Raw genomic sequence first — 26739 nt, 5'->3', positions numbered from 1 at the left:
ATATATAAATAATAATAACACGCATTGTACAGCGCTGCGGAGTATGACGGCGATATATAAATAATAACACGCATTGTACAGCGCTGCGGAGTATGACAGCGATATATAAATAATAATAACACGCATTGTACAGCGCTGCGGAGTATGACGGCGATATATAAATAATAATAACACATTGTACAGCGCTGCGGAGTATGACGGCGATATATAAATAATAATAATAATAACACACATTGTACAGCGCTGCGGAGTATGACGGTGATATATAAATAATAATAACACATTGTACAGCGCTGCGGAGTATGACGGTGATATATAAATAATAATAATAACACATTGTACAGCGCTGCGGAGTATGACGGCGATATATAAATAATAATAACACACATTGTACAGCGCTGCGGAGTATGAGAGCGATATATAAATAATAATAATAATAACACATTGTACAGCGCTGCGGAGTATGACGGCGATATATAAATAATAATAATAATAACACACATTGTACAGCGCTGCGGAGTATGGCGGCGATATATAAATAATAATAATAATAACACACATTGTACAGCGCTGCGGAGTATGACTGCGATATATAAATAATAATAACACATTGTACAGCGCTGCGGAGTATGACGGCGATATATAAATAATAATAACACATTGTACAGCGCTGCGGAGTATGACGGCGATATATAAATAATAATAACACACATTGTACAGCGCTGCGGAGTATGAGAGCGATATATAAATAATAATAATAACACATTGTACAGCGCTGCGGAGTATGACGGCGATATATAAATAATAATAATAACACACATTGTACAGCGCTGCGGAGTATGACGGTGATATATAAATAATAATAACACATTGTACAGCGCTGCGGAGTATGACGGCGATATATAAATAATAATAATAACACACATTGTACAGCGCTGCGGAGTATGACGGCGATATATAAATAATAATAACACATTGTACAGCGCTGCGGAGTATGACGGTGATATATAAATAATAATAATAACACACATTGTACAGAGCTGCGGAGTATGACGGCGATATATAAATAATAATAACACATTGTACAGCGCTGCGGAGTATGACGGCGATATATAAATAATAATAATAACACACATTGTACAGCGCTGCGGAGTATGATGGCGATATATAAATAATAATAATAACACACATTGTACAGCGCTGCGGAGTATGACGGCGATATATAAATAATAATAACACACATTGTACAGCGCTGCGGAGTATGACGGCGATATATAAATAATAATAACACACATTGTACAGAGCTGCGGAGTATGACGGCGATATATAAATAATAATAGCACATTGTACAGCGCTGCGGAGTATGTCGGCGATATATAAATAATATTTATAACCCCCGCCGGGTTCCACACAAAGGGCAGAATGAATGAACACGTGAGCAGAGAGCGGTGAGGGGGTGAAGCAAGATGGCGACCGGGAACGGCGGGTGAAAAAAGATGGCGATCTACCAAGATGTGACCCGCCCTTACATCTTCACGGTGATGACAGCGGAAACTGAGCTTGATCGCCGGATCCAGGTATCCATAAGGTGCGTGTGGCCCCAGGGCTGGGTGTACCAAGATGGCCGAGGTGCTCTGTGAACAGGCAGGGGGGGGGCAGTTTGGGTGTACCAAGAAGGTGACGCAAACTTCCAGGTGATCCAAGATGGCGCCCATCGTAAGCAAGATCCAGCCTGCTGGAGTCGTAAGATGGCGGCGTTTCCGGGACGGAGGAGGTGTTACCATAGCGATCCGGTCCCTTTCCCTGCTGAGCTTTGCCTCGACCCCGTCAGCGCGCCGACTCTGACGTCATCACAGCGCGACAGCATCGACCGACGAAGCCTGAGAGAAAAGAGCGCGACCCGGGGACCGGGGAGGGGATGAGAGGACACGGGAGCGGATCCACTGCGGACATGTGCGGCTCGGTGTATAGTGACTGGGGAGGGATACAAAGTCGAAGGGGGTGGGGGCAGGAGATATTATACCTGCAGACATGTGTCGGGCAAAAGGGGTGATGAGAGCGTGGTGACGGGCGTGTATAGTTATGGAGAGGGGTGTATTATATATATGTAGATGAGTGTGTATAGTATGTGTTATATACGTAGGTGTGTGTATATTATATAGGTGTATGTGTGTATATTATATAGGTGTATGTGTGTATATTGTGTATTATATAGGGGTGTGTATATAGTGAGTGAATGTTTCTGTTATAGCTGTGTGTGTATATATAGTATGTATTATATAGGTAGGTGTGTTTATATAGGGGGTGTATATATAATAGGTAGGTGAGTGAATGTTTCTGTGTTATAGGTGAGTGTGTATAATATATTGGGGGTGTTTATATAATAGGTAGGTGAGTGAATGTTTCTGTGTTATAGGTGAGTGTGTTTATATTATAGGGTGAGTGTGTATAATATATTGGGGGTGTATATATAATAGGTAGGTGAGTGAATGTTTGTGTTATAGGTGAGTGTGTTTATATTATATAGGGTGAGTGTGTATAATATATTGGGGGTGTATATATAATAGGTAGGTGAGTGAATGTTTCTGTGTTATAGGTGAGTGTGTATAATATATTGGGGGTTTTTATATAATAGGTAGGTGAGTGACTGTTTGTGTTATAGGTGAGTGTGTTTATATTATATAGGGTGAGTGTGTATAATATATTGGGGGTGTATATATAATAGGTAGGTGAGTGAATGTTTCTGTGTTATAGGTGAGTGTGTTTATTATATAGGGTGGGTGTGTATAATATATTGGGGGTGTATATATAATAGGTAGGTGAGTGAATGTTTGTGTTATTGGTGAGTGTGTTTATATTATATAGGGTGAGTGTGTATAATATATTGGGGGTGTATATATAATAGGTAGGTGAGTGAATGTTTCTGTGTTATAGGTGAGTGTGTATAATATATTGGGGGTGTATATATAATAGGTAGGTGAGTGAATGTTTCTGTGTTATAGGTGAGTGTGTATAATATATTGGGGGTGTATATATAATAGGTAGGTGAGTGTTTCTGTGTTATAGGTGAGTGTGTTTATATTATATAGGGTGAGTGTGTATAATATATTGGGGGTGTATATATAATAGGTAGGTGAGTGAATGTTTCTGTGTTATAGGTGAGTGTGTATAATATATTGGGGGTGTATATATAATAGGTAGGTGAGTGAATGTTTCTGTGTTATAGGTGAGTGTGTATAATATATTGGGGGTGTATATATAATAGGTAGGTGAGTGTTTCTGTGTTATAGGTGAGTGTGTTTATATTATATAGGGTGAGTGTGTATAATATATTGGGGGTGTATATATAATAGGTAGGTGAGTGAATGTTTCTGTGTTATAGGTGAGTGTGTATAATATATTGGGGGTGTATATATAATAGGTGAGTGAATGTTTCTGTGTTATAGGTGAGTGTGTGTAATATATTGGGGGTGTATATATAATAGGTAGGTGAGTGACTGTTTCTGTGTTATAGGTGAGTGTGTATAATATATTGGGGGTGTATATATAATAGGTAGGTGAGTGAATGTTTGTGTTATAGGTGAGTGTGTATAATATATTGGGGGTGTATATATAATAGGTAGGTGAGTGAATGTTTGTGTTATAGGTGAGTGTGTTTATATTATATAGGGTGAGTGTGTATAATATATTGGGGGTGTATATATAATAGGTAGGTGAGTGAATGTTCCTGTGTTATAGGTGAGTGAGTGTGTGTGTGTGTGCGTGCGCACTCCTGGGAAGAGGGGTATATTATATACTGGTTATGGGTCTGTCATATACCGCAGAGCTGCACAGAAGCTCAGTGAATGCAGTCGGGGTGGCTGGCGTTTGGAATTACTATTTCCGTTGCATTTATGTGGCGCCCACATAGTCCGTAGCGCCACATAAATGGTGGAAAATATTAGGGAATAGTTTAAGGTTGACAGATTAGGGGGAGCAGGGCCCTGACCCCGGCAGCTTACATCCTACTACATGTTGTTAATTCTCTACATGTTGCCCCCGTGTGATTGGCCCCGGTCTGTAACGTGGGGGGTCCGGGGAGATTGACACAAGTCGCTCCTTTCGGGAGGCTGTAGGTTTCACCTGCCTACGTAGCCTCTGGGGTGGATTTCATTATGAGTAGATAAGTGGAACAGCTTCCCAGCAGAAGTGGTACCTAAATACGTTATTAATATTATTGTAGTTACCTTCTCAGGGATAACTCTTTCATCAGGGAACTCTTTTAATTGTCACGTGACAGAGACGCAGCTTTAAAGTGGAGCTGCCGCTTCTCCCGAAGCCTCCATGTTATATTATCGTATAATGTGTATGCCATGGGAGCAGCCACCTTAGCTTGTGGGGGATTATCCCCCCCCCCCTCATTGTTTCCCCTCCTGGCTGATTGTTGGTGATTGGTCGAGGCAGCCTTGGCGAGGGTGGGGAGGGCAGGCAATGGATGCCGGCCCGGCTGCAGGATGTGTTCGCCTGTCCGGTACTAAACCTGCGTGTTGTATGTTCTTCCCGTCCTCAGATCCCCACCATGAGGCACACTCCAGTCCAGCGCCACCTGCCTCCGCTCTCCCTCCTGCCTCCTGGCAGACATGACAAGCTCTTCCTGGCCCGGAGGAATGAAGGCTGGGGGGCAGCGGAGGAAGAGGAGGAAGAGGAGATGAGTTTAAGGTCATGCACGCCCCCTCCCAGGCAGCGCAGAGGAAGGCGCCAGAGACTACGCACCCTCCGCGCCCTCTACCTGCGCCTGTTCAAGCGCTCCGTCACGCGGCCCTTCCACTGGAAGCTGTGGGGAGGCCTGGGGGGCCGGAGGAGGCGCTTTGCGCTCAGGAGGCGCGAGGGGGGAGGTTCTATGGGGACGGAAGCGCTAAAGACACAGCACAGGGAAGGGGCCGACGAAAACGCTTCTGTGGCCAATCACGTTACAGAAGAAGAGTCAGGTGAGCAGGATCTTCCGGGGCTCCTGTGGCCCTCTGCACATGTCTGGCTTTACTCATTACTGCTTGGCTTTGGCTTGTACCATTCAACTTCACCCCCCTGCATGATTTCTTATGCCTTCTTTATTCTGTGCCTTCAGGTCCCCCCCGTGGACTACCCAATGGATTCTCCCCACTCCCCTTAGAACCCGATTCCATACTCATCACCAATGTCTGCAGCGTTGGCACCCAAGACAACAACGGCCCCAATGGGGTCCACCCTGACGAAGAGCTGACTCCTCCTCCTGAAAAGGAGCCCCCGCCCCCTGCGGCACTGACAGAGGAGCATGTCGCCTGCGTGCAAAGTGAGTGTCGCCTGTGAGGAGTGAGAGAACCCGGCCCTCTCCCACCTATCATAGCCTGGGGCCACAAATAGCTGCTCCATCTGTAAGGCACCTATACCCTCTGTCGCTTCCTCTAGTACCTAGCGGCGGCAGGGCCTCCCCTCACCTGTCGCTTCCTCTAGTACCTAGCGGTGGCAGGGCCCTTGTCCCTGTCGCTTCCTCTAGTACCTAGCGGCGGCAGGGCCTCCCCTCACCTGTCGCTTCCTCTAGTACCTAGCGGTGGCAGGGCCCCTGTCGCTTCCTCTAGTACCTAGCGGCGGCAGGGCCTCCCCTCACCTGTCGCTTCCTCTAGTACCTAGCGGCGGCAGGGCCTCCCCTCACCTGTCGCTTCCTCTAGTACCTAGCGGCGGCAGGGCCTCCCCTCACCTGTCGCTTCCTCTAGTACCTAGCGGCGGCAGGGCCTCCCCTCACCTGTCGCTTCCTCTAGTACCTAGCGGCGGCAGGGCCTCCCCTCACCTGTCGCTTCCTCTAGTACCTAGCGGCGGCAGGGCCTCCCCTCGTGTTTATTATCTCCCTTTTAGAGCACTAGTTTTATCCCACAGGCTTTCTGGACCAGTCCCTCCATACCTACGGGAGCCTCATACCTATAGCAACAGAAGAAGTGTTAGAGAAGCTGGAAGATGTTTTTAAGCAGCTATTTTCCACCCCTGCCAGGTGAGCCCAAAATCCTGATAAATGACTCTTTGCCGGGAATCGCTCTGACCAATCAGGAGGCCGGAATGTAACGCTAGAGGGTCAGAGGCTGCGATGGAACGGAAGGGGTTATACTGGCGGGTGGGAGATAATGTGTTAATGGTACGCTGATAATGATAGTTCCGTGGGGATGTGTCACGGTGCGATTACTCTGCATGCACTCCCCAGGAAGGCCATGGTGCAGCATCTGATCCAGTCTTACCAGCGTCTGCCGGGCAATGCTATGCTGCGCGGCTTCCGTGTAACATACAAAAGGCATGTGCTTAGCATGGATGATTTGGGGACCCTGTATGGACAGAACTGGCTCAATGACCAGGTACTGAAACAAGTCTTATTCCCAGAAGGATGGAAATACACAGTTCAGGAAAAGCAGAGAGGGCTGCGGGGCAGGATGGAGGGGCAGTGACAGAGCTGTGTGTGGGGGGTTAGTATAGGAATAGCAGAGAGGGCTGCGGGGCAGGATGGAGGGGCAGTGACAGAGCTGTGTGTGTGGGGGGTTAGTATAGGAATAGCAGAGAGGGCTGCGGGGCAGGATGGAGGGGCAGTGACAGAGCTGTGTGTGGGGGGTTAGTATAGGAATAGCAGAGAGGGCTGCGGGGCAGGATGGAGGGGCAGTGACAGAGCTGTGTGTGGGGGGGTTAGTATAGGAATAGCAGAGAGGGCTGCAGGGCAGGATGGAGGGGCAGTGACAGAGCTGTGTGTGTGGGGGGGGTTAGTATAGGAATAGCAGAGAGGGCTGCGGGGCAGGGTGGAGGGGCAGTGACAGAGCTGTGTGTGGGGGGGTTAGTATAGGAATAGCAGAGAGGGCTGCGGGGCAGGATGGAGGGGCAGTGACAGAGCTGTGTGTGCGGGGTTAGTATAGGAATAGCAGAGAGGGCTGCGGGGCAGGATGGAGGGGCAGTGACAGAGCTGTGTGTGGGGTTAGTATAGGAATAGCAGAGAGGGCTGCGGGGCAGGATGGAGGGGCAGTGACAGAGCTGTGTGTGTGGGGGTTAGTATAGGAATAGCAGAGGGGTGCGGGGCAGGATGGAGGGGCAGTGACAGAGCTGTGTGTGTGGGGGGTTAGTATAGGAATAGCAGAGAGGGCTGCGGGGCAGGATGGAGGGGCAGTGACAGAGCTGTGTGGGGGGGGGTAGTATAGGAATAGCAGAGAGGGCTGCGGGGCAGGATGGAGGGGCAGTGACAGAGCTGTGTGTGTGCGCGGGGTTAGTACAGGAATAGCAGAGAGGGCTGCGGGGCAGGATGGAGGGGCAGTGACAGAGCTGTGTGTGGGGGGGTTAGTATAGGAATAGCAGAGAGGGCTGCGGGGCAGGATGGAGGGGCAGTGACAGAGCTGTGTGTGCGGGGTTAGTATAGGAATAGCAGAGAGGGCTGCGGGGCAGGATGGAGGGGCAGTGACAGAGCTGTGTGCGGGGTTAGTATAGGAATAGCAGAGAGGGCTGCGGGGCAGGATGGAGGGGCAGTGACAGAGCTGTGTGCGGGGTTAGTATAAGAATAGCAGAGAGGGCTGCGGGGCAGGATGGAGGGGCAGTGACAGAGCTGTGTGCGGGGGGGGTTAGTATAGGAATAGCAGAGAGGGCTGCGGGGCAGTGACAGAGCTGTGTGTGGGGGGTTAGTATAGGAATAGCAGAGAGGGCTGCGGGGCAGGATGGAGGGGCAGTGACAGAGCTGTGTGTGGGGGGTTAGTATAGGAATAGCAGAGAGGGCTGCGGGGCAGGATGGAGGGGCAGTGACAGAGCTGTGTGTGCGGGGTTAGTATAGGAATAGCAGAGAGGGCTGCGGGGCAGGATGGAGGGGCAGTGACAGAGCTGTGTGTGGGGTCAGTAAGGCTTGTCCTGTCTCTTGCAGGTAATGAACATGTATGGGGATTTGGTCATGGATGCTGTGCCGGAGAAGGTGAGTGCGTGTGCTCCTTCTAGTCCGCACCCCGCTGCCCAAATGGTGTCCTTTCTGCCCGGCTTTGCCACGAATCTGATATAAACTCTCCCCCTCAGGTCCATTTCTTCAATAGCTTCTTCTACGACAAACTGAGGACAAAAGGATACGAAGGAGTGAAGAGATGGACCAAAAACGTAGGTTCCTTTGTGAATAGTCCGTGTCCGTCACGCAGAGAGCTGCCCGTGGCCCCTGCCCATCCCGTCCCAGGCTTGTCTGCGCGCGCGGCCCCTGCCCGCTCCCTGTAAACCTGTTGCCCCCCTCGTTGCCCAGGTGGACATATTTAACAAGCAGCTGCTGCTGATCCCCATCCACCTGGAGGTCCACTGGTCGCTGGTGTGTGTGAACGTCTCCAAGAGGACCATTACTTACTTCGATTCCCAGCGCACCCTCAACCGGCGCTGCCCCAAGGTGAGACTGGGACAGGGCGACCTGCTCACAGGAGCTTACAATCTATTAGGAGGTAGAGTGGGGGCTGTTTGGCTGAGGATGATGTGATTGTAGCGAGGGGATGTTGGCTGAGGGTATTAGGAGGGTAGATTGGGGGTTTTAGTGAGCGTTTAACGTTAGAATGAACGGGGCAGAGTCTGACAGAGAGGGGCAGGAGGTTCCGGAGAATAGGAGGAGCACGGGGGGGGATAACGGGTGGAGAGAGAGAAGTGGTGGGGGGATGATGGGTGGGTTGTGGGAGGCGGTAAGAACACGTGGAGGGTCCTACAAGTTCCTGGCAGAGAGAGGGGGGCGGTTAGTGACTGGTATAAGATAAAGCGGGCGCGGGGCTGTTGAGGCCTCTGTGGGTCGGGTGTCTTTGTGGAGGGACTGGCACAGGGAGCAGCAGATAGATGGCGGGGGTGTTCAGGTGCCCGCAGGTTAACGCTACGTCTCCCCTTCTCCCAGCACATAGCCAAATATCTCCAGGCTGAAGCGATAAAGAAGGACCGGCCGGACTTTGTCGGCGGCTGGAAGGGATTCTTCAAGATGGTGAGATCTCCGGGTCTGCCCCCCCCCGCTGCATATACCCCCCGCGTCCCGTCTCACCTCTCGCTGCTTTCTCTCTGCAGAATGTCGCCAGACAGAATAACGACAGCGACTGCGGCGCGTTTGTATTGCAGGTAAGGCAGTGGCGGGTGTACTCGGCACTCTGTACGGGGGCAGGTAAGGCAGTGGTGGGTGTACTCGGCACTCTGTACGGGGGCAGGTAAGGCGGGGCATTAACACCCTCTCTTTTTGTGTTGCCCCCTTTGCAGTACTGTAAGTTCCTGGCCCTCGGCCTCCAGTTCTCCTTTGGCCAGCAGGATATGCCCAAACTCCGCCGGCAGATGTACAAGGAGCTGTGTCACTGCAAGCTGACGGTGTGAGGGAGCGCCGGCCCCCGGCGGGAAGGACGTGGTGCAGCCCTGCAGAACGGTTCCCCCAATCGCCGCCGCGGAGCGTCCCATTTGTCCAGCTTAGGGGGAAGGTCGGGTCTGATTACTCTCTGTTGGAACTGCGTGGGGCACCCCCCCCCCCATGGATTCTGTCCCCTTTTACAATGAACTGAGTGGAGCTGACAGAATTTTCCCTCCTTTGCCCCGGTACTCGTGCAAATACCCCTGTCCTGTCCCGAGGGGCCCCGCTGCAGGGTCCTCTCCGTGAAGCGTCTCCTCTTTGCCTTTTCTCGTTTTGTTGGGGTTTTTTTTTTTTGTTTTTTACTTTTATTTTTCTTATTTAAATGTTTTTCGGGAAAATTTGTAGGTTTTTTTTGTCAATAAAAATAAAAAAGAGAAAAGTAAAAATTAATAAAACTTCTATAGTAAAAAAAACCCAAAAAACAATGCATTCGGTGAAGAAATTGTAACAGGCTGAGGAGGACCAAGGGGCGGTGCGGGGTCAGAAACCACGCGGGTTCACCCCGGCACGGCAAAAGCCGAGGGAAACGGATCCAGTGCTGGAGGTGGGATGGGGGTTGGAACACCCCTGGGGGGGGGGGGGGGGATAAATTCCCCAATTGCTCCTGTTTGGCAAGCTGTGTACCGAGCACATGCGCCGGGGGTATGTAGAGGGGTCCCTGGGAAACTTCTATGCCAGTTGCCCCAGAGACTCTTAAGTATTAACTCTTTAATAGCCCATAATACAGGTTCACCATATGTGTTACCCAAATGGCTCTGACACAGGTGGACACCTTGACTTGTCAATATTTAATGTAACTCTTAATAAACTCACCTGCATTCAAGCAGTGATATCAACATATATATAAAATGACCGTGCAGATTAGGAAGGAGTCAGCTCCGGTCTGTCCCACTGAGAATCTACCCCTTCACCCTGACGTTGGGGCAAACCCTGCCAGTACTGTATTTAGATAGATCTACGCCCTGTATAAAGTGGATATGGAGGCAAAAGGTGATAATTGTTGACCTTAGTTCTATGCGCCTACCCAGAATCCCTTGTGGTTGTGGCAGCACCATGAGATTTCTGAGGGAAAAACAAGCCGTCTGTCTTTTCTGGTGGCTGTAGATGAGTGTTTAATAATAATACTTCTACTACCCCTTAAGATATAGATAGATATGGAAATGCAGATATAGACATCGGAGGATGGGGGTTCCTCGGGACTGTGGAGGGCCAGCTGTTTTATGTTGGTTCACCATTAGTAGTGTTTGGGGTGAAGGGATATCTGCCGGTAACGGGGGAGGGGTGTCCTCTTGTTGCCCCCCGACCTCCAGCACCGGGCCCCGCTTCTTTGTTTTTTGCTGCGAAATAAAAGGTATTTCCGGAATTTCACGAGGAAGGGGCTCCGCGGTGAGCCAATCACACGCAGCGAAGAAATGAATGACACACTTTACAGCCAATAAATAGCCGCTTGATATGGCGGGACAGGCTTTGCTCGCGTAGTTAAGCTCAGCCAATGGCGAGCGCTATACGCGACAGGCGCTGACTGACAATGGGGCCCTCGCCACAGGGGAGGGTAGACAGTCCGGAATGGGGGCGAGGCCTAAGGTTCCCAACTGCCAATAGGGCTCCGTGCCGGTCGCAGGTAAAATGAGTGGCAGACGCGCCTTATCGTGTGACAGACGTCTTGCTTCTCCAATCAGCTTTTGGAAGCTTTCACCCGTCCCCGCCTGCTGGTATAACGTCACCGCGGCCATTATTGCGCTGGCCAATGACAGCCTGACCAGGCGGGGCATCCCACACGGTATATAAGAGACGTTCGCCGGCTTCGAGAAAGCTTCCGCTCCGAAGAATGTCTGCGAGCTACGACAACCGGTGAGTGCTGCTCCTGAGGCCTGATCGATCCCCCTCACCCCAGCTCCTCAACCTGATATTGCGTGGCTGATCGGGGTGAACATATTCGCGGGGTTGCGTGACTGAGCGGCTCCAGCGCTTCTCACTGGCCCGCACTTTCTCCGTGTGGCCCTGATTAACGGGCGTTCACTCTCCCCGTCCCCCGTATTCTCACACAGACCGCCTCTAGACTCTGCTGTATCTGTAACCCCGGCGCGGTCCCCGTTTGAGTGCTGTTTTCGTCAGATTCTCTCTGCTCTTCCTCATCCCTTCTCCTTCCTCGTATGCCGGTGGCGTGCGGACCCCGGGCGAGGTGGTAAGTGACTGGTTTTGTCCCGCTGCGCGATTACGCATCTCCCCCGGTGATGGCGGCCTCCGCCCGGAGCACGTGGCCGGGTAATAGGAGAGGACAAGATGGCGGCTGCGCCGGGCACTGTGGCAGAAGCTAAGATGGCGGCGGCTTCCGGTCCTGCACGTGGCCTCTAGGCCGCCGGCCTCATAGGGAGGGGCCCCGATTAACTCATCGGCCGCCTAATACTCGAAGGGTTAACATGATCCCGCTTTATATAAAGATTCCGGGGCCCAGCCGCGGCGGTGTGGCGGCCTTGATGCTCGGTGTAGTCTGTGACCTCGGTATCCGGCGGGGGGGTTGTCCAGGCCCCGGTTTCCCCGGAGCATTTAGTGGCTGTTCATTTGGGCCGGGTTCCCGCCGAGTGGGGTTTATGTAACCTGGGTTACTAACTTTATTTCCTTTTTTTTTTTTTCTCCTTCAGACCCAGAGACAATGGACCTGAAGGCATGGAGCCCGACGGTATCATTGAGGTAACGTATGTTCTGCGTCAGCGGCTGGTATAACCGGTTACGGGCTGTGCATGTTGGGAGTAGTCGGTAATTACAGGGGGAGTGTGATTTATGTGTAAGGAATGTAAGAGTTTAGTAGGCCGGGGCAGTTATTACCCAGGAATCCTGCCTCGGGGGGGGGGGGCTTTAGTGTGACCCCGGCTGACCCGCTTCTCCCCGCAGAGTAACTGGAACGAAGTGGTGGACAGTTTCGATGACATGAACCTCTCCGAGTCTCTTCTCAGAGGAATCTACGCCTATGGTTTCGAGAAACCGTCTGCGATCCAGCAACGCGCTATCCTACCTTGTATCAAGGGTGAGTAGGGGCCCCTGGGGCCACCGTAATGCCCTCTTGCCCCATCGCCAGGATGGTTTCTGACCCCACTCTGTCTCTCAGGTTACGATGTGATTGCTCAGGCCCAGTCTGGAACTGGGAAAACCGCCACGTTCGCCATTTCAATCCTCCAACAAGTGGAACTGGATATGAAGGCGACCCAGGCCCTGGTCCTGGCTCCGACTCGTGAGTTGGCCCAGCAGGTGAGTCCTGCTTCTAGTGCCAGCATGCATCTAATTTGGCCCCGGCTGCAATCCGTCGCCCGTAGGTCGGTAACATGTATGTTCAGTAAGCCAAATGCCCTGTGGCTGTGTACCCCGCTGCCCCTACTTCCGCCCTCATCTGCCCCGTCTCGTGTGTTGGGCTCTTTGCTGACATCTCGCTTGTCTTTCAGATCCAGAAAGTAGTCATGGCTCTGGGCGACTACATGGGTGCCTCCTGCCACGCGTGCATCGGTGGCACCAACGTTCGGGCCGAGGTACAGAAGCTGCAGTCGGAAGCGCCGCACATCATCGTGGGGACCCCCGGCAGAGTGTTTGACATGTTAAACCGGCGCTATCTCTGTGAGTGTCTCCCGTGGCTCGCTGTCATGTGACCCCTCTGACCCGGTACAAGCGCTAAACGCTTCCCTCTCCCCGCAGCTCCCAAGTACATAAAAATGTTTGTCCTGGACGAGGCCGACGAGATGCTGAGCAGGGGTTTCAAGGACCAAATCTACGATATTTTCCAGAAACTGAGCAGCAACGCCCAGGTGAGTCGGCCCACCGTGGCCCCCCGGGTCTGTTTTATGATGATATCCCATGCGTGTCATCTGAAGCCCAGGACACTCCGCATCGTTCCTGCGCAGGCTGCGTCTTGCGGTTTGCGTCAGTGTGGTGCAGAGGATCCTGGGAAATGATCTTCCCAACCTATCTGAAAACTGACCTCTTAATGCATTGCGTCTCTGTGGTCTCCGATTGGCGTGTAAAGCACTTCACGGGGATTTCACACTCTGGTTACATACGGTCGCTCACACGAGTCCTCTCCTCCAGGTTGTCCTGCTCTCAGCCACCATGCCTGCCGATGTGCTTGAAGTGACGAAGAAGTTCATGCGCGACCCGATCCGTATCCTGGTCAAGAAGGAAGAGCTGACCCTGGAGGGTATTAGGCAGTTCTATGTCAACGTGGAGAGAGAGGTGAGTGCGCACTTCAGTGTTACTCCATTCTCAGCTGCCCCTGTCACTGGGCAAGGACTCGCCTGTCGTGGTGCAGATTCTTATATCTGGCGGGGGCAGAATAACTCACCCCATATTCATCCCAGCGCAGCGACTCTGTGACTGTCGACTGGTTCATGCTGTGGGGACAGATCTGCCACATCAGGGGGCAGCACGCCGGACACGCCAGTTGTCACGTTCTAACGGGGTCTGTTTTCGTCCAGGAGTGGAAGCTGGACACGCTCTGTGACCTGTACGAGACCCTCACTATCACGCAGGCCGTCATCTTCATCAACACTCGCAGGAAGGTGGACTGGCTGACGGAGAAGATGCACGCCCGGGACTTCACTGTGTCGGCCTTGGTGAGTGGAGTTAGACGGTGATGGCCCTCCAGGCAGGGTCTGCTGGAGGACTTTCCCAAACACCCCCCCCGTCACTGGGCAAGGACTCGTCTGACATGATGTAGATTCTTATATCTGGCGGGGGCAGAATAAATTACCCCATATTCATCCCAGCGCAGCCTCGCTGTGACTGCCGGCTGGTTCATGCTGTGGGGACAGCAGAGCACACGCGTGTGAGCTGTCTGACCGCCTCTCTTCCATCAGCATGGCGACATGGACCAGAAGGAAAGAGACGTGATCATGCGTGAGTTCCGGTCCGGATCCAGCCGTGTTTTGATCACCACCGATCTGCTGGTAGGTGCCGCCGCGGTGCGCCTGGCTGTGGGTATTGCCAGCTTCCAACATGGCTTCTAATGACTCCTCTCTCCGCAGGCCAGAGGCATTGATGTGCAGCAGGTCTCCCTGGTTATCAACTACGACTTGCCAACCAACAGAGAAAACTACATCCACAGGTAAGTGTCCGGGGGGCCGCTCAGGCCTTGTGGGCCAAGGGAACCCTCTCTGCCCAGCCTCCTGTGCTGGCTGCGGGACGAAAGCCCTTGGCAGAGAAAGTGAGTCTGTGCTCCACCGCGGGAAACACTCATTGCTTCCTGCAACTTAAACACGGTCCACACAATGTCGGCTGCCCGGCTTCCGTTTGCTCGATGCTTTTGGGAATTGGTTTTAATGAGAACTGGTGGGGTGGGTTAGCATTTATTGGGGAGGAATAATTGTGCAGATGCCAATGACGAGAGAAACAAGTGCTCTATGGGGACTGAAATGCAGGTTTCAGGAGCCGTGGCGTATCTGCAGCTCCTGGTAGCACATGGGATGGCTGAGAGTCCTCTGAGTTGCTGTCTGATCTGCAGCCCTTTTTCACTTCCAGGATTGGCCGAGGCGGCCGTTTCGGTAGGAAAGGAGTCGCCATTAACATGGTGACCGAAGAGGACAAGCGCACTCTTAAAGACATTGAGACTTTCTACAACACCACAATCGAGGAGATGCCAATGAACGTGGCTGACCTCATCTAACCCCCCCGGCCGTGGGCAGGGTGAAAAAAAAAGAAATCTAAAAAATAGCAAAAGCATAAAATAAAAAAAACCTTTTCTGCCGACTCCCAGTATCCCAGGGGGGCGCCGCGGAATCGGAGTACCCAGCATGGTTTAACGCCCGCTAATGCTCGGGCTGCACCCATTAACCCCTGTATGAACGTTAAATGATTTATATATTTTTTTTTTTTGTTTCAAATAAATGTTATTTTGAGGTTATTGTGGCCGTAAAGAAATAAACTGGTTCTTGTCTTTCCTTCTCTGAAGTGAACACTAATGCCCGCTCCCCGCCTTTTCCCACCAAATCAGTGGACCAAATGCTATCTTTCCCCCCCCCCCAACAATCAGGCAGCTCAATTTGAACTTTTTTACAAAAAAATCCCCCCCTGGTAAAAGAAAAAAAAATAGCTAAAGTTGTTAAAACACCATTTTATTTGCATTTCTGTATAGTATTTATTAAATAAAAGTCATTTTGCAACATAGCCTGTCTCTTGTCTTAAAATGTATTACCCCCCCCTTGACCCCTTTATGCTGCCCTCCCCCTCCCTATGGGTATGCTGGTTTTGGTGGGAAATGTGGACGATTAACTAAGTGGCGTGTTCTGTTGGGTTTTACTGGTATGGTGCGTTACTGGCTCTTTAAAGGGTCCGATGGGGCAAAATCAGTTGACTTGGCGGGTGGGGGTTATACTCAAACCAGTCATTACAATGTTAATCTGACACAGTGTATTTGTTACAATGCTAGAGGGGTAATTCGGTTATGTTACACACGAGGCGCGTTTCTGTTAAATGCGAACGTGGATTTAGTTGGGGAATCAGACAGTAACTGGGAAATGGGCTGCAGCGGAGCCCCTGCATGGGCGCTCCTAGGGTAATGCCAACACTGTCACCCCTAGGGATGGGGCAAAAGAACACTGTCCCCCTTCCACAGGGCTAGCCTTATATTTTGAGATCTGTTTTCCGGCACCCTTTGCTCTCCCGGACAGAGGTGGCTTCCCGTTGGCCCCCGGTTGCCTGGGCTCGCCGGCGGCCCCCACTTGCCTGGGCAGTTGGATCTCTTGTGGGTTGGGTTTTCCTGTTTCGGTGTCGCTAGTTGGGAGACAGAACCAAATCTGGATGTTTCCTCCCCTGTGGGTACTAAATGCTCCCAGGAGACTGCTGCCCCAAACCCGGCCCTCACCTTGCGGGTGTTCTTTGGTAGGAAGCTGCATCTGCTGGTGGGGCCACAGCATGGACTCTCCAGCCCCTATCTGTACAGAGCCCTGCCTGCTCGTGCTGAAGACGAACGCCGTGGATTTTTGGGGTTTATTTGCGTTGCTCGCCAAGAAGGTGGTGATCGTTCACAGATCAGCAGCTGCTCTCCTCCCCGGGCGCAGCCGCGACATTTAAGAGTTAAGTTTCTTTTGTAGCCTTAAACACAAGGCTTCTGCTGGGGAAGCCTGCCCGTCACCACTACACCCGAGGAAAGCCTCATAAATGGCTGCCTGTGTGTGCAGGGCACAGAGCTCTATGTATGACAATCTTATTTCCAATATAGTGGTGGGGCAAAAACATGCAGGTTAACGTTTTTGTTGGTGGGGTCCCAAGGGCTATTAGACTACCTCTTTAAGTTTCAATGGGGTCTATTCACTAAAGCAAGGGTTGGTAGGAGAGTTGTTTCAGCTCATTGACTTCGCTATTCATTATGAAGCTTCTGCTGCCCTGTATAATGTATACATCAAACTCCTCACACATTGAATTAAACTGTATAGGGCCAGCTCAGCTCTTCTTGCTGGAGAAATTTGCTATGTGTGGCCCTTCACAATGTGTAGTGAAGTGAGGGAGTTCAAACTAAAACTCTCCTACCAAGTGTCCCTTAGGTGAAGGTCAGGCAAGTCATCTCTATGGTCCGGTGATACAGGACACCCAGTCCGCCCTACCAATTTACCCGCCATTCATCACGGTCCTGGGTGTGATTGTTTGCAACGTCCAAAGGCCAAAGTAGACTGCTGGCCATCTACATGCTAGCAAAGAGACCCAGTGGTTCCTTGGTCACAGGGCATCCAGTTCTGGGGACATCAAAATATTTATTTTGGAGCTCTATCCTTGACAAATCTTGAACCTGGTGGTCAGGCATTCCCTTTCACAACTTCTGCCAATCATCTGAATAGTGGTGTCAACAGATGCCAGACTTTAGGTCCACGGCTCTTTCTTGCGCTTCACCATTTCCAAGGAGTGCGGGTAGAATGGAGGAACATCTCAACGTCACCGTTCCAGCAATGGACTATCGGAAGGGGGACTTCTTTTGTCAACACCACACATCCCAGATGGGTGACCCATTCATCCAAGGGCGTTCCTGCAGATCCCCAGGGGCATTCTGGAGCCACAACCTCTGGAAATGCTGGACATTCGTTGATTTCCATCGGTTGATCATTCTGCCCAGTTCCAGGAGGGCAGAGGTCTTGCTTGCTTCTCTCGCTAGGATCTCATTGACTTGCTCTTCGGTACCTCTGATCAACCATGTTTATTCTTCCAGGTCGTCCCGGATGCCTCCCATTAACCTGTAAGTCATTTTTCACTCTTGCCATGGGGTAATAGTGGGCAGCTAGGGTATCTGCTTCATCGAGGAGCATTTTACTTCCTTTGTTTTGGTGTGAAGGTCTCATGGGTTATAACCATCTGGACCCAAAGCAATGAGCAGCTGAGCGAAATTCACAAGGCTCCATCTTTCATGAACTATGCAGACCTGGACATGATTTCTTGTCCTTGTTCTCTAATGGCTCGTACAGCTCTATGGCTCAAGCCGTGACCCAGGGACTCCACTTCCAAGCCCAGACTTCCTAGGGCTTCCCTATGAGGAGAGAATCCATATGGATCTGATCTTAAGCTCATCATCGCCAAAGTAATGGGTGGAAAGATCTCCTTCCGTCTCTCAGGAAAGTCATCAAGAGGAGGGCATCTTTCAGATGAGCAATGGTGTTCAGAAACATGGTTAGGGCACTAACCTGTTTATGTTTACCTTTCTGCCCAGTTTTTAGGGGGACCAGGAGAAAGCTTGGCAACCCGTTCCTCTACAAGCCCATTCTACGCAGGCAACGGGGACATCCTGGATTCAGCGGACTTCTCTGAATAGCATTGCTGATTTCCCCGAGTCTCTCTTCCAGTCTTTCCTTTCCACCCAACTGCATCTGCAGCTTCTCCTGTAGTTGCTGGATGTTACGGGGGTTCTTCTGTGGTCCTAAAGCACTCTGCAAGGCGTCCGATCTGCCGCACTATGGTGTCCTGCCACCACAACCAGGATACGTTTTTTATTACTCAAAACTCAGTCTACTCAATCTACCAGCGGTGATTAAGAGGACCTCAGAACGGGCGGCTTGGCCATGGCTAACTCTGGGCAGACAAGCTAAGAAGAAGCCATGCTTCAAGGTCCTATGGGAGACGCGTCTGAGATTGACCCTCTCCGCTTCACTGACCCTTCCTCTTCCACTCTCTATTCTTTTGAGTCCTATTTACTTTGGTATCTTTGACTCTCTGGCCTGTCCCATCCATTCCCAGTGCGGTGAAACCCCCTTAGACCTCATGGCACATCACGTATGAGGAAATGCTTTGTTTTTCCATTAAAAAAACCATAATCATCAAAAACGGGAGGATGGGTCAAAACACAAGAATGGATTTCAGCGTAATGTCCCTGTGTCAGCAATATACCTTCCCCTCCCTCGCTGACTGTCTCTTCCTATCTGACTTCCCGTCATGAAAAAAAGGGGAACTCGCAGAGAGATCACAAGCGAGAAGATTCAGGGTGAAGAAGACAGTGAAGTCTCAGCCTGTTCAGCGCTAAGGTGGCCGAAGTCTTGCGATGGAATCTCCATGGACCGCGCTCTTCCTACTCCTCTGTATCTCAGGTGAGACCGTCCTCACACCTGCCCCTTGATGCCCACCCTCTCTTTATCTTCCCCCAGTCTCCTGAACTCTCCAGCCTGTTACTAAACATTTCTGCCCCTTCATCTCCTTCTCGAACTTCCTAAAACTGCCCTGTGACATAAGTAATCATCCACCCCATCTGTATGTCCCGGACCATGCCCAGACTGCCCTCTGACCCTGGTTTCAGTAACTGCCTCTGACTCCGGGTGTCTTGGTGGAACTGTCTCTGTGACCTGGGTCTTCTTGTAACTCTCCCTCTGATCTTGGTGTAGCTGCCTCTATTACCCCGTCTTCTAGGTGTAACTGCCTCTATTACCCCGTCTTCTTGATGTAACTGCCTCTATTACCCCGTCTTCTTGGTATAACTGCCTCTATTACCCCGTCTTTTTGGTGTAACTGCCTCTATTACCCCGTCTTCTTGGTGTAACTGCCTCTATTACCCCGTCTTCTTGGTGTAACTGCCTCTATTACCCCGTCTTTTTGGTGTGACTGCCTCTATTACCCCGTCTTCTTGATGTAACTGCCTCTATTACCCCGTCTTTTTGGTGTAACTGCCTCTATTACCCCGTCTTTTTGTTGTAACTGCCTCTATTACCCCGTCTTCTTGGTGTAATTGCCTCTATTACCCCGTCTTCTTGGTGTAACTGCCTCTATTACCCCGTCTTCTTGGTGTAATTGTATCTTTGACCCCGTCTCTCACTCGCTTGCTGGTATTTCTGTTTCAGTTTGTAATGGGGAAGAAACCTCTCTTCATCACAATGTGCAAAGCACCGACAGCACACATTGTCCCATGTGCCCACGTACCACACGTACTACTACACATCATACAACTAAACACACAACTACACAACACATAACTACACACCCCACCACTGCACACACTAATCATACAACTACACTACCCACCACTGCACACACTAACCACACTACACACCCCACCACTGCACACACTAATCATACAACTACACTACCCACCACTGCACACACTAACCACACTACACACCCCACCACTGCACACACTAATCATACAACTACACTACCCACCACTGCACACACTAACCACACTACACACCCCACCACTGCACACACTAATCATACAACTACACACCCCACCACTGCACACACTAATCATACAACTACACTACCCACCACTGCACACACTAACCACACTACACACCCCACCACTGCACACACTAATCATACAACTACACACCCCACCACTGAACACGCTAATCACACAACCACACACCCCACCACTGCACACACTAATCACACGACCACACACCCCACCTCCATGCCACCCCCTGTGGATTTCTTCATTAATGGCAGTTCGGGGGTCTGTCTGAGGATCACCGCCTCTCTGGAGATAATGTTCAACTTCACAGAGAAGGAAGAGGTGAGTGCCTCGACCCCTAGCCAGTGACCCCAAAACGTATTGGACTGACACCCAATGTGTTTACTTCCTTTGGGTTGGGACCATCTCAGCATGCTGGCCCTGTAAAATGTACAGTTATATAAGTGATCTGGCCCTGTATAATATATAGTTAAATCAGTGACCTGGCCCCTGTATAATGTATAGATTAATCAGTGAGCCGGCCCTGTATAATGTATAGATAAATCAGTGACCGGCCCCTGTATAATGTATAGATAAATCAGTGACCGGCCCCCTGTATAATGTATAGATAAATCAGTGAGCCGGCCCCTGTATAATGTATAGATTAATCAGTGAGCCGGCCCTGTATAATGTATAGATAAATCAGTGACCGGCCCCCTATATAATCTATACATAAATCAGTGACCGGCCCCTGTATAATGTATAGATAAATCAGTTACCGGCCCCTGTATAATGTATAGTTAAATCAGTGACCTGGCCCCTGTATAATGTATAGATAAATCAGTGATCGGCCCCCTATATAATCTATAGATAAATCAGTGACCGGCCCCTGTATAATGTATAGATAAATCAGTGTCCAGCCCCTGTATAATGTATAGATAAATCAGTGACCGGCCCCTGTATAATGTATAGATAAATCAGTGACCGGCCCCCTGTATAATGTATAGATAAATCAGTGAGCCGGCCCCTGTATAATGTATAGATTAATCAGTGAGCCGGCCCTGTATAATGTATAGATAAATCAGTGACCGGCCCCCTATATAATCTATACATAAATCAGTGACCGGCCCCTGTATAATGTATAGATAAATCAGTTACCGGCCCCTGTATAATGTATAGATAAATCAGTGACCGGCCCCCTGTATAATGTATAGATAAATCAGTGACCGGCCCTGTATAATGTATAGATAAATCAGTGACCGGCCCCCTGTATAATGTATAGTTAAATCAGTGACCTGGCCCCTGTATAATGTATAGATTTATCAGTGAGCCGGCCCTGTATAAGGTATAGATAAATCAGTGAGATCCCCTGTATAATGTATAGTTAAATCAGTGATCCGGCAGGAGCGTATCAGGGTCATGTGACCCTGTGGTGAAACAGAGGCCGCACAGTGTGCAAGCAGCAGGAGATGCGGGATGTGTGTATATGTTGTGTATATGTATGTGAGCATGGATGTGTAATTGTATGTCAGCATGTCTGTGTAGGGGTGTGTGTGTGAGCATGGATGTGTAGGTGTGTGTGTGTGAGCATGGATGTGTAGGTGTGTGTGTGTATGGATGTGTAGGTGTGTGTGTTTGTGTATGTATGGATGTGTAGGTGTGTGTGTGTATGGATGTGTAGGTGTGTGTGTATGGATATGTAGGTGTGTGTGTATGGATGTGTAGGTGTGTGTGTGTATGTATGGATGTGTAGGTGTGTGTATGGATGTGTAGGAGTGTGTGTGTGTATGGATATGTAGGTGTGTGTGTGTGTATGGATGTGTAGGTGTGTGTGTATGGATATGTAGGTGTGTGTGTATGGATGTATAGGTGTGTGTGTGTATGGATGTGTAGGTGTGTGTGTATGGATATGTATGTGTGTGTGTATGGATGTGTAGGTGTGTGTGTATGGATATGTATGTGTGTGTGTATGGATGTGTAGGTGTGTGTGTGTGTATGGATGTGTAGGTGTGTGTGTATGGATGTGTAGGCGTGTGTGTGTGTGTATGGATATGTAGATGGATGTGTAGGTGTGTGTGTATGGATGTGTAGGTGTGTGTGTGTGTGTGGATATGTAGGTGTGTGTGTGTATGCATGTGTAGGTGTGTGTGTATGGATGTGTAGGTGTGTGTGTGTGTGTATGGATGTGTAGGTGTGTGTGTGTGTGTATGGATGTGTAGGTGTGTGTGTGTATGGATGTGTAGGTGTGTGTGTGTGTGTGTGTGTATGGATGTGTAGGTGTGTGTGTGTGTATGGATGTGTAGGTGTGTGTGTGTATGGATGTGTAGGTGTGTGTGTGTATGGATGTGTAGGTGTGTGTGTGTATGGATGTGTAGGTGTGTGTGTGTGTGTATGGATGTGTAGGTGTGTGTTTGTGTATGGATGCGTAGGTGTGTGTGTGTATGGATGTGTAGGTGTGTGTGTGTGTGTATGGATGTGTAGGTGTGTGTGTGTATGGATGTGTAGGTGTGTGTGTGTGTGTGTGGATGTGTAGGTGTGTGTCTGTATGGATGTGTAGGTGTGTGTGTGTGTATGGATATGTAGGTGTGTGTATGCATATGTAGGTGTGTGTGTATGGATGTGTAGGTGTGTGTGTGGATGTGTAGGTGTGTGTCTGTATGGATGTGTAGGTGTGTGTCTGTATGGATGTGTAGGTGTGTGTGTGTGTGTATGGATATGTAGGTGTGTGTGTATGGATGTGTAGGTGTGTATGGATGTGTAGGTGTGTGTGTGTATGGATGTGTAGGTGTGTGTGTGTGTATGGATATGTAGGTGTGTGTGTATGGATGTGTAGGTGTGTATGGATGTGTAGGTGTGTGTGTGTATGGATGTGTAGGTGTGTGTGTGTATGGATGTGTAGGTGTGTGTGTGTGTGTGTGGATGTGTAGGTGTGTGTCTGTATGGATGTGTAGGTGTGTGTGTGTGTATGGATATGTAGGTGTGTGTATGCATATGTAGGTGTGTGTGTATGGATGTGTAGGTGTGTGTGTGGATGTGTAGGTGTGTGTCTGTATGGATGTGTAGGTGTGTGTCTGTATGGATGTGTAGGTGTGTGTGTGTATGGATATGTAGGTGTGTGTGTATGGATGTGTAGGTGTGTATGGATGTGTAGGTGTGTGTGTGTATGGATGTGTAGGTGTGTGTGTGTGTATGGATATGTAGGTGTGTGTGTATGGATGTGTAGGTGTGTATGGATGTGTAGGTGTGTGTGTGTATGGATGTGTAGGTGTGTGTGTGTGTATGGATGTGTAGGTGTGTGTACATTACATTACATTTATATATAAAGCGCCGCCAGATTCCGCAGTGCTGTTACAGTCAGTAGAACAATTTCACATACAAAACCACATACAGTAACTGGTACAGGAGAGGAGGGCCCTGCTCCCGGGAGCTTACAATCCAGTCGGTGGTTGAGGGGGGGAGTGAGACAATAGGAGAGGACGGCTTGGATGGGGATGAGTTCTGGTTCCGATGGTGTTGTAGCCGCTTTCTGCAGTGGTACCTGGTATGCCGTTTCCCTCCCGTGTAACTCTTACATGGCCACTTATAAGGAGGCCACGTGGGGGGCGATTTCTAGGGCTTCCTCACAAGTGGTCAGATAAGGTGATTGCATACAGGAGGCAGATGTTTCACACCTTGGCTAACAAATGCAAATAAGCTAGACTAGAGGGCACCAAATTTAACCCTTTGATAGCAGCAGGGTATGGAGACAGGCAGGATACAGACATAGCAAGTTGGAAAACAGGGGTAACAGCAGGAGATGAGGGGTTCAAATGAAGTATGGGATATTCATACCTGTAAGAGAAGGAGATATGGCGGACATTAGTGATTGCCAGAGGATGGATGAAAGCATGAAGACCAGGGATAGATGTCTGGATAGTCCAGTGTAACTCTTAAATAGCCACTTATGATGGGGCCACTTGGGGTGTAGGTGTGTGTGTGCATGGATGTGTAGGTGTGTGTGAGCATGGATGTGTAAGTGTGTGTGCATGGATGTGTAAGTGTGTGTGCATGGATGTGTAAGTGTGTGTGCATGGATGTGTAGGTGTGTGTGCATGGATGTGTAGGTGTGTGTGCATGGATGTGTAAGTGTGTGTGTCTGAGCGCATGTGTAACTGGGTGAGATGGAGTGTGTGTTAGAATGAATGTGTACGTGTGTGTTAGTAAGTGTGTGTATCTTGTTTAAGTGTGTTTACATATGTGGGCCAGAGCGTATGTTCGAAGAGGGGGGCAAGAGGCAAAGAAGGCACAGACAAGTTGTGAAGTTGGGGGGCCCCAGGAAAATTTTCATACCAGGGCCCTGTGGTTTCTAGTTCCTGTATGCAAAATGCTCATTAACCCATCGCGTTAACGCGTCTCTCTGCCGCTTGCTCCAGATCCACGTCCCGCCTCCCCCAGTCACTAAGGTGTCAGGAAACTGCTCTGCGGACAGAGCGGAAATGATCCTGCGCTTTACCGGAGCCGACCTCAGCCTCCTCTTCAGAAAGGTAAGGGGGTCTGACGCCACAGGGGGCTCAGCGCACAGCGGGGGAGGCAGCATGGTCTGTGGGGGGGGTATGGGCCAGGGCACACGGGGTTCAGTGATACCCGTTTGGTGGTTTAAGGAGGGGCTGGTAATCCTCAGGTGGTGGGGCTTGTTCCTGAAGGGGGTGGAACTGTGCTGTTATTACTATAGGGGCGGGGTCTGGTGACGCTTTCTCATTTTTCCGTTCGCAGGACGCGGCCAATAATGTTTTCTTCCTGGAACAAGTCAATATAACCGTGCGAGGATCAGGTAATACGTGCACAAGAGCCGCGCACTACAATGATACAATGTGCCGGGCTGTGCACCAGCCATAGAGGTGGTATCAGTGCAAGCCATGTTTTTGGTTTTTTTTGCAGGCTCTGTTACAACTGGTAGCACTACTCTAAAAGCCATGGTGACCCCTTTGGGACGGTCGTTCTCCTGCCCCCACGTGACGGTGGATGTGATCGGCTCTAAACTGTCGCTGGAGGCCACCAACCTCCGAGCCCAAGCCTTCGAGCTGCAGGATGGTAATTACGGGACCGGTAAGTTATAGGCATGGCCAGTATCGCAGTGGAGTATTTACTTTTAGCGTTACCGTAGGCCCAGGATGGCACCGTCCGCGCCGCACCATCCTCCTTACCGCTGAGCCCCGGGAAATGATGTCATATCCCTGAGCTCCACCTTTTAAGGACTCACAGCTCTGGGTGGAAGATGGTTGGCTCCTTGCGATGCAGCAGAGGGGCTACTGCCCCCAGGACTAGGACCCTAGACATCTTACCAATAATAACCATATTTAACAGCATAAGATATGCTGAGTGCTCTGGAGATCACGGCTGCGGTTACTGACTGCATCATAATGATGTCATAGTGGCTTTCCCCCGAGAAGGTGTCCCCCACTTTGGACACTTAAAACGTCGAGCAGTATGCTGGTATTCCCCGGGGCATATACCCCCAGGTGCTGCAGCGCCAGCGAGGAAATGTGCGCCAGGATTTGTCCGTCGCTGGCATCACCAAGGATGAGTGCAGTTTGTCCTCTGAGTTGGAGACTTCCACTTTGAGACGTCTCACGCGAGAGCCGACTTAACCAGCAAGCGAACCACATGAGCTCTGCAACGTGTGACATGATCCCGGTAACCGGGGGCTCAGCTGTCAGCTGCTGACAACAAAGCAGAATTCCAGCCGTCAGCAACACATCGAGTGACTAACGGTAAAGCTTCATGTCATCAAAACGCTTGCGATGATCTCATTCATCAAAGTAACAACGGTGGAACATTCTAAGCTTTCAACGGTTTATTTGGGGTAGAAGTTAAACCACAAATTCGTTTTCCAACCGCCAGGGGCAAAGTTTCCATTCAGGGGACTAGGCATTTGCCTAGAAGCCATCTTTCATGGAGGGGGTACAGCAGCTAAATGGGGGGGGGTATAATTGTGGCCCTGCCCACTCCTATCATTATCTACCTACAAAAACTTTGCAGACGACCATGGTCCTTGGCATGTCCAGGGGCTTCATGAAGAGGCAGACCTAGTCACACATGGGGTCTAGGCTAGCCCCAGGCACCTTATGGCGGGAGGAAAAGTCGGTGGGGTGGAGGAGGGAAGCCGGTTGCAGGCAGCCAACCACTGCTCCCCTGCCAGGAGAAAGAAGAAACTGATCCAGGGAAGCAGATCTTCACCCAGAGACTCCGGGTCAAACCCGCGTGGGCCTAGGAGCCTCTGAAGTGTAAACCTGCCCCTGATTATGTGCCCGTTTCCGCATCTCTCTGTCCACGTACCTGGGTTTATACTAATAACTGCCCCTGGCCTCGTGTTTGTTAAACCTCCTCTTCTGTTTCCACAGCGATGGACTGCGCCAACCACACTCACAGCATGACCGCTCCAATCGTAGTCGGCGTCGTCCTGGTGGTTCTAATCTTGGTGGTGGTTCTCGCTTACATATTTGGACGGCGCCGCACTCACGGCGGATATCAGCCATTATGAGGACGCTGCAGAGCAAGGTGCCACTCCCAAAGGGGAAGCGCATGTATTACCGGACGGTCACAAGGACTCTGTCACGCGTGACGTACACCATGCGTGTCTCCTTTATCATGCTGCACCGTGCGTAGGCACCGTTGTTGCTCACATTCAGTCCTCTCACTTCCTCTTTGTGGGAACACGAGGATATGTGGAAAAAAATAGATTTCACAACAGAGTCAGTCTCTGCGCCACGTGGGTGCA

At 50.4% G+C, this 26739-nt stretch overlaps 3 protein-coding genes and 1 non-coding gene across 4 annotated transcripts; all 4 read left to right on the top strand.

Moving 5' to 3' along the window:
- Positions 1 to 4558: 4558 nt before the first annotated feature.
- On the top strand, positions 4559 to 9333 carry LOC149271080 (sentrin-specific protease 3-like). The gene is made up of 10 exons (XM_089507661.1): positions 4559 to 4967; positions 5105 to 5308; positions 5890 to 6001; positions 6209 to 6356; positions 7889 to 7936; positions 8035 to 8112; positions 8249 to 8386; positions 8873 to 8956; positions 9037 to 9087; positions 9223 to 9333. The coding sequence occupies exons 1-10, from the start codon at positions 4559 to 4561 to the stop codon at positions 9331 to 9333; spliced, it is 1383 nt and encodes a 460-aa protein (XP_089363787.1).
- Positions 9334 to 11192: 1859 nt separating this feature from the next.
- Positions 11193 to 15011, top strand: LOC149271078 (eukaryotic initiation factor 4A-I-like). The gene is made up of 11 exons (XM_089507659.1): positions 11193 to 11215; positions 12007 to 12055; positions 12257 to 12389; positions 12471 to 12610; positions 12802 to 12970; positions 13049 to 13158; positions 13439 to 13582; positions 13825 to 13962; positions 14206 to 14295; positions 14374 to 14453; positions 14867 to 15011. Exons 1-11 carry the CDS (start codon positions 11193 to 11195, stop codon positions 15009 to 15011), a joined length of 1221 nt encoding a protein of 406 aa, XP_089363785.1.
- On the top strand, positions 13190 to 13327 carry LOC149271079 (small nucleolar RNA SNORD10). The gene has a single exon (XR_016279782.1). It is a non-coding gene; the product is annotated as a small nucleolar RNA SNORD10 (small nucleolar RNA).
- A 5211-nt stretch (positions 15012 to 20222) lies between the features above and the next one.
- Positions 20223 to 26502, top strand: LOC149271077 (lysosome-associated membrane glycoprotein 1-like). Its single transcript, XM_089507658.1, has 5 exons — positions 20223 to 20324; positions 24395 to 24505; positions 24735 to 24792; positions 24900 to 25067; positions 26363 to 26502. The coding sequence occupies exons 1-5, from the start codon at positions 20223 to 20225 to the stop codon at positions 26500 to 26502; spliced, it is 579 nt and encodes a 192-aa protein (XP_089363784.1).
- Positions 26503 to 26739: the final 237 nt, after the last annotated feature.

Source organism: Sceloporus occidentalis, unplaced genomic scaffold, assembly GCF_023333645.1.
Source record: "Sceloporus occidentalis isolate IW3139 unplaced genomic scaffold, rSceOcc1.0.p SCAF_573, whole genome shotgun sequence".
NCBI lineage: Eukaryota > Metazoa > Chordata > Lepidosauria > Squamata > Phrynosomatidae > Sceloporus > Sceloporus occidentalis.
The sequence above is the reverse complement of the archived record's forward strand: the minus strand, read 5'-3'. Positions and strand labels throughout refer to the sequence as shown.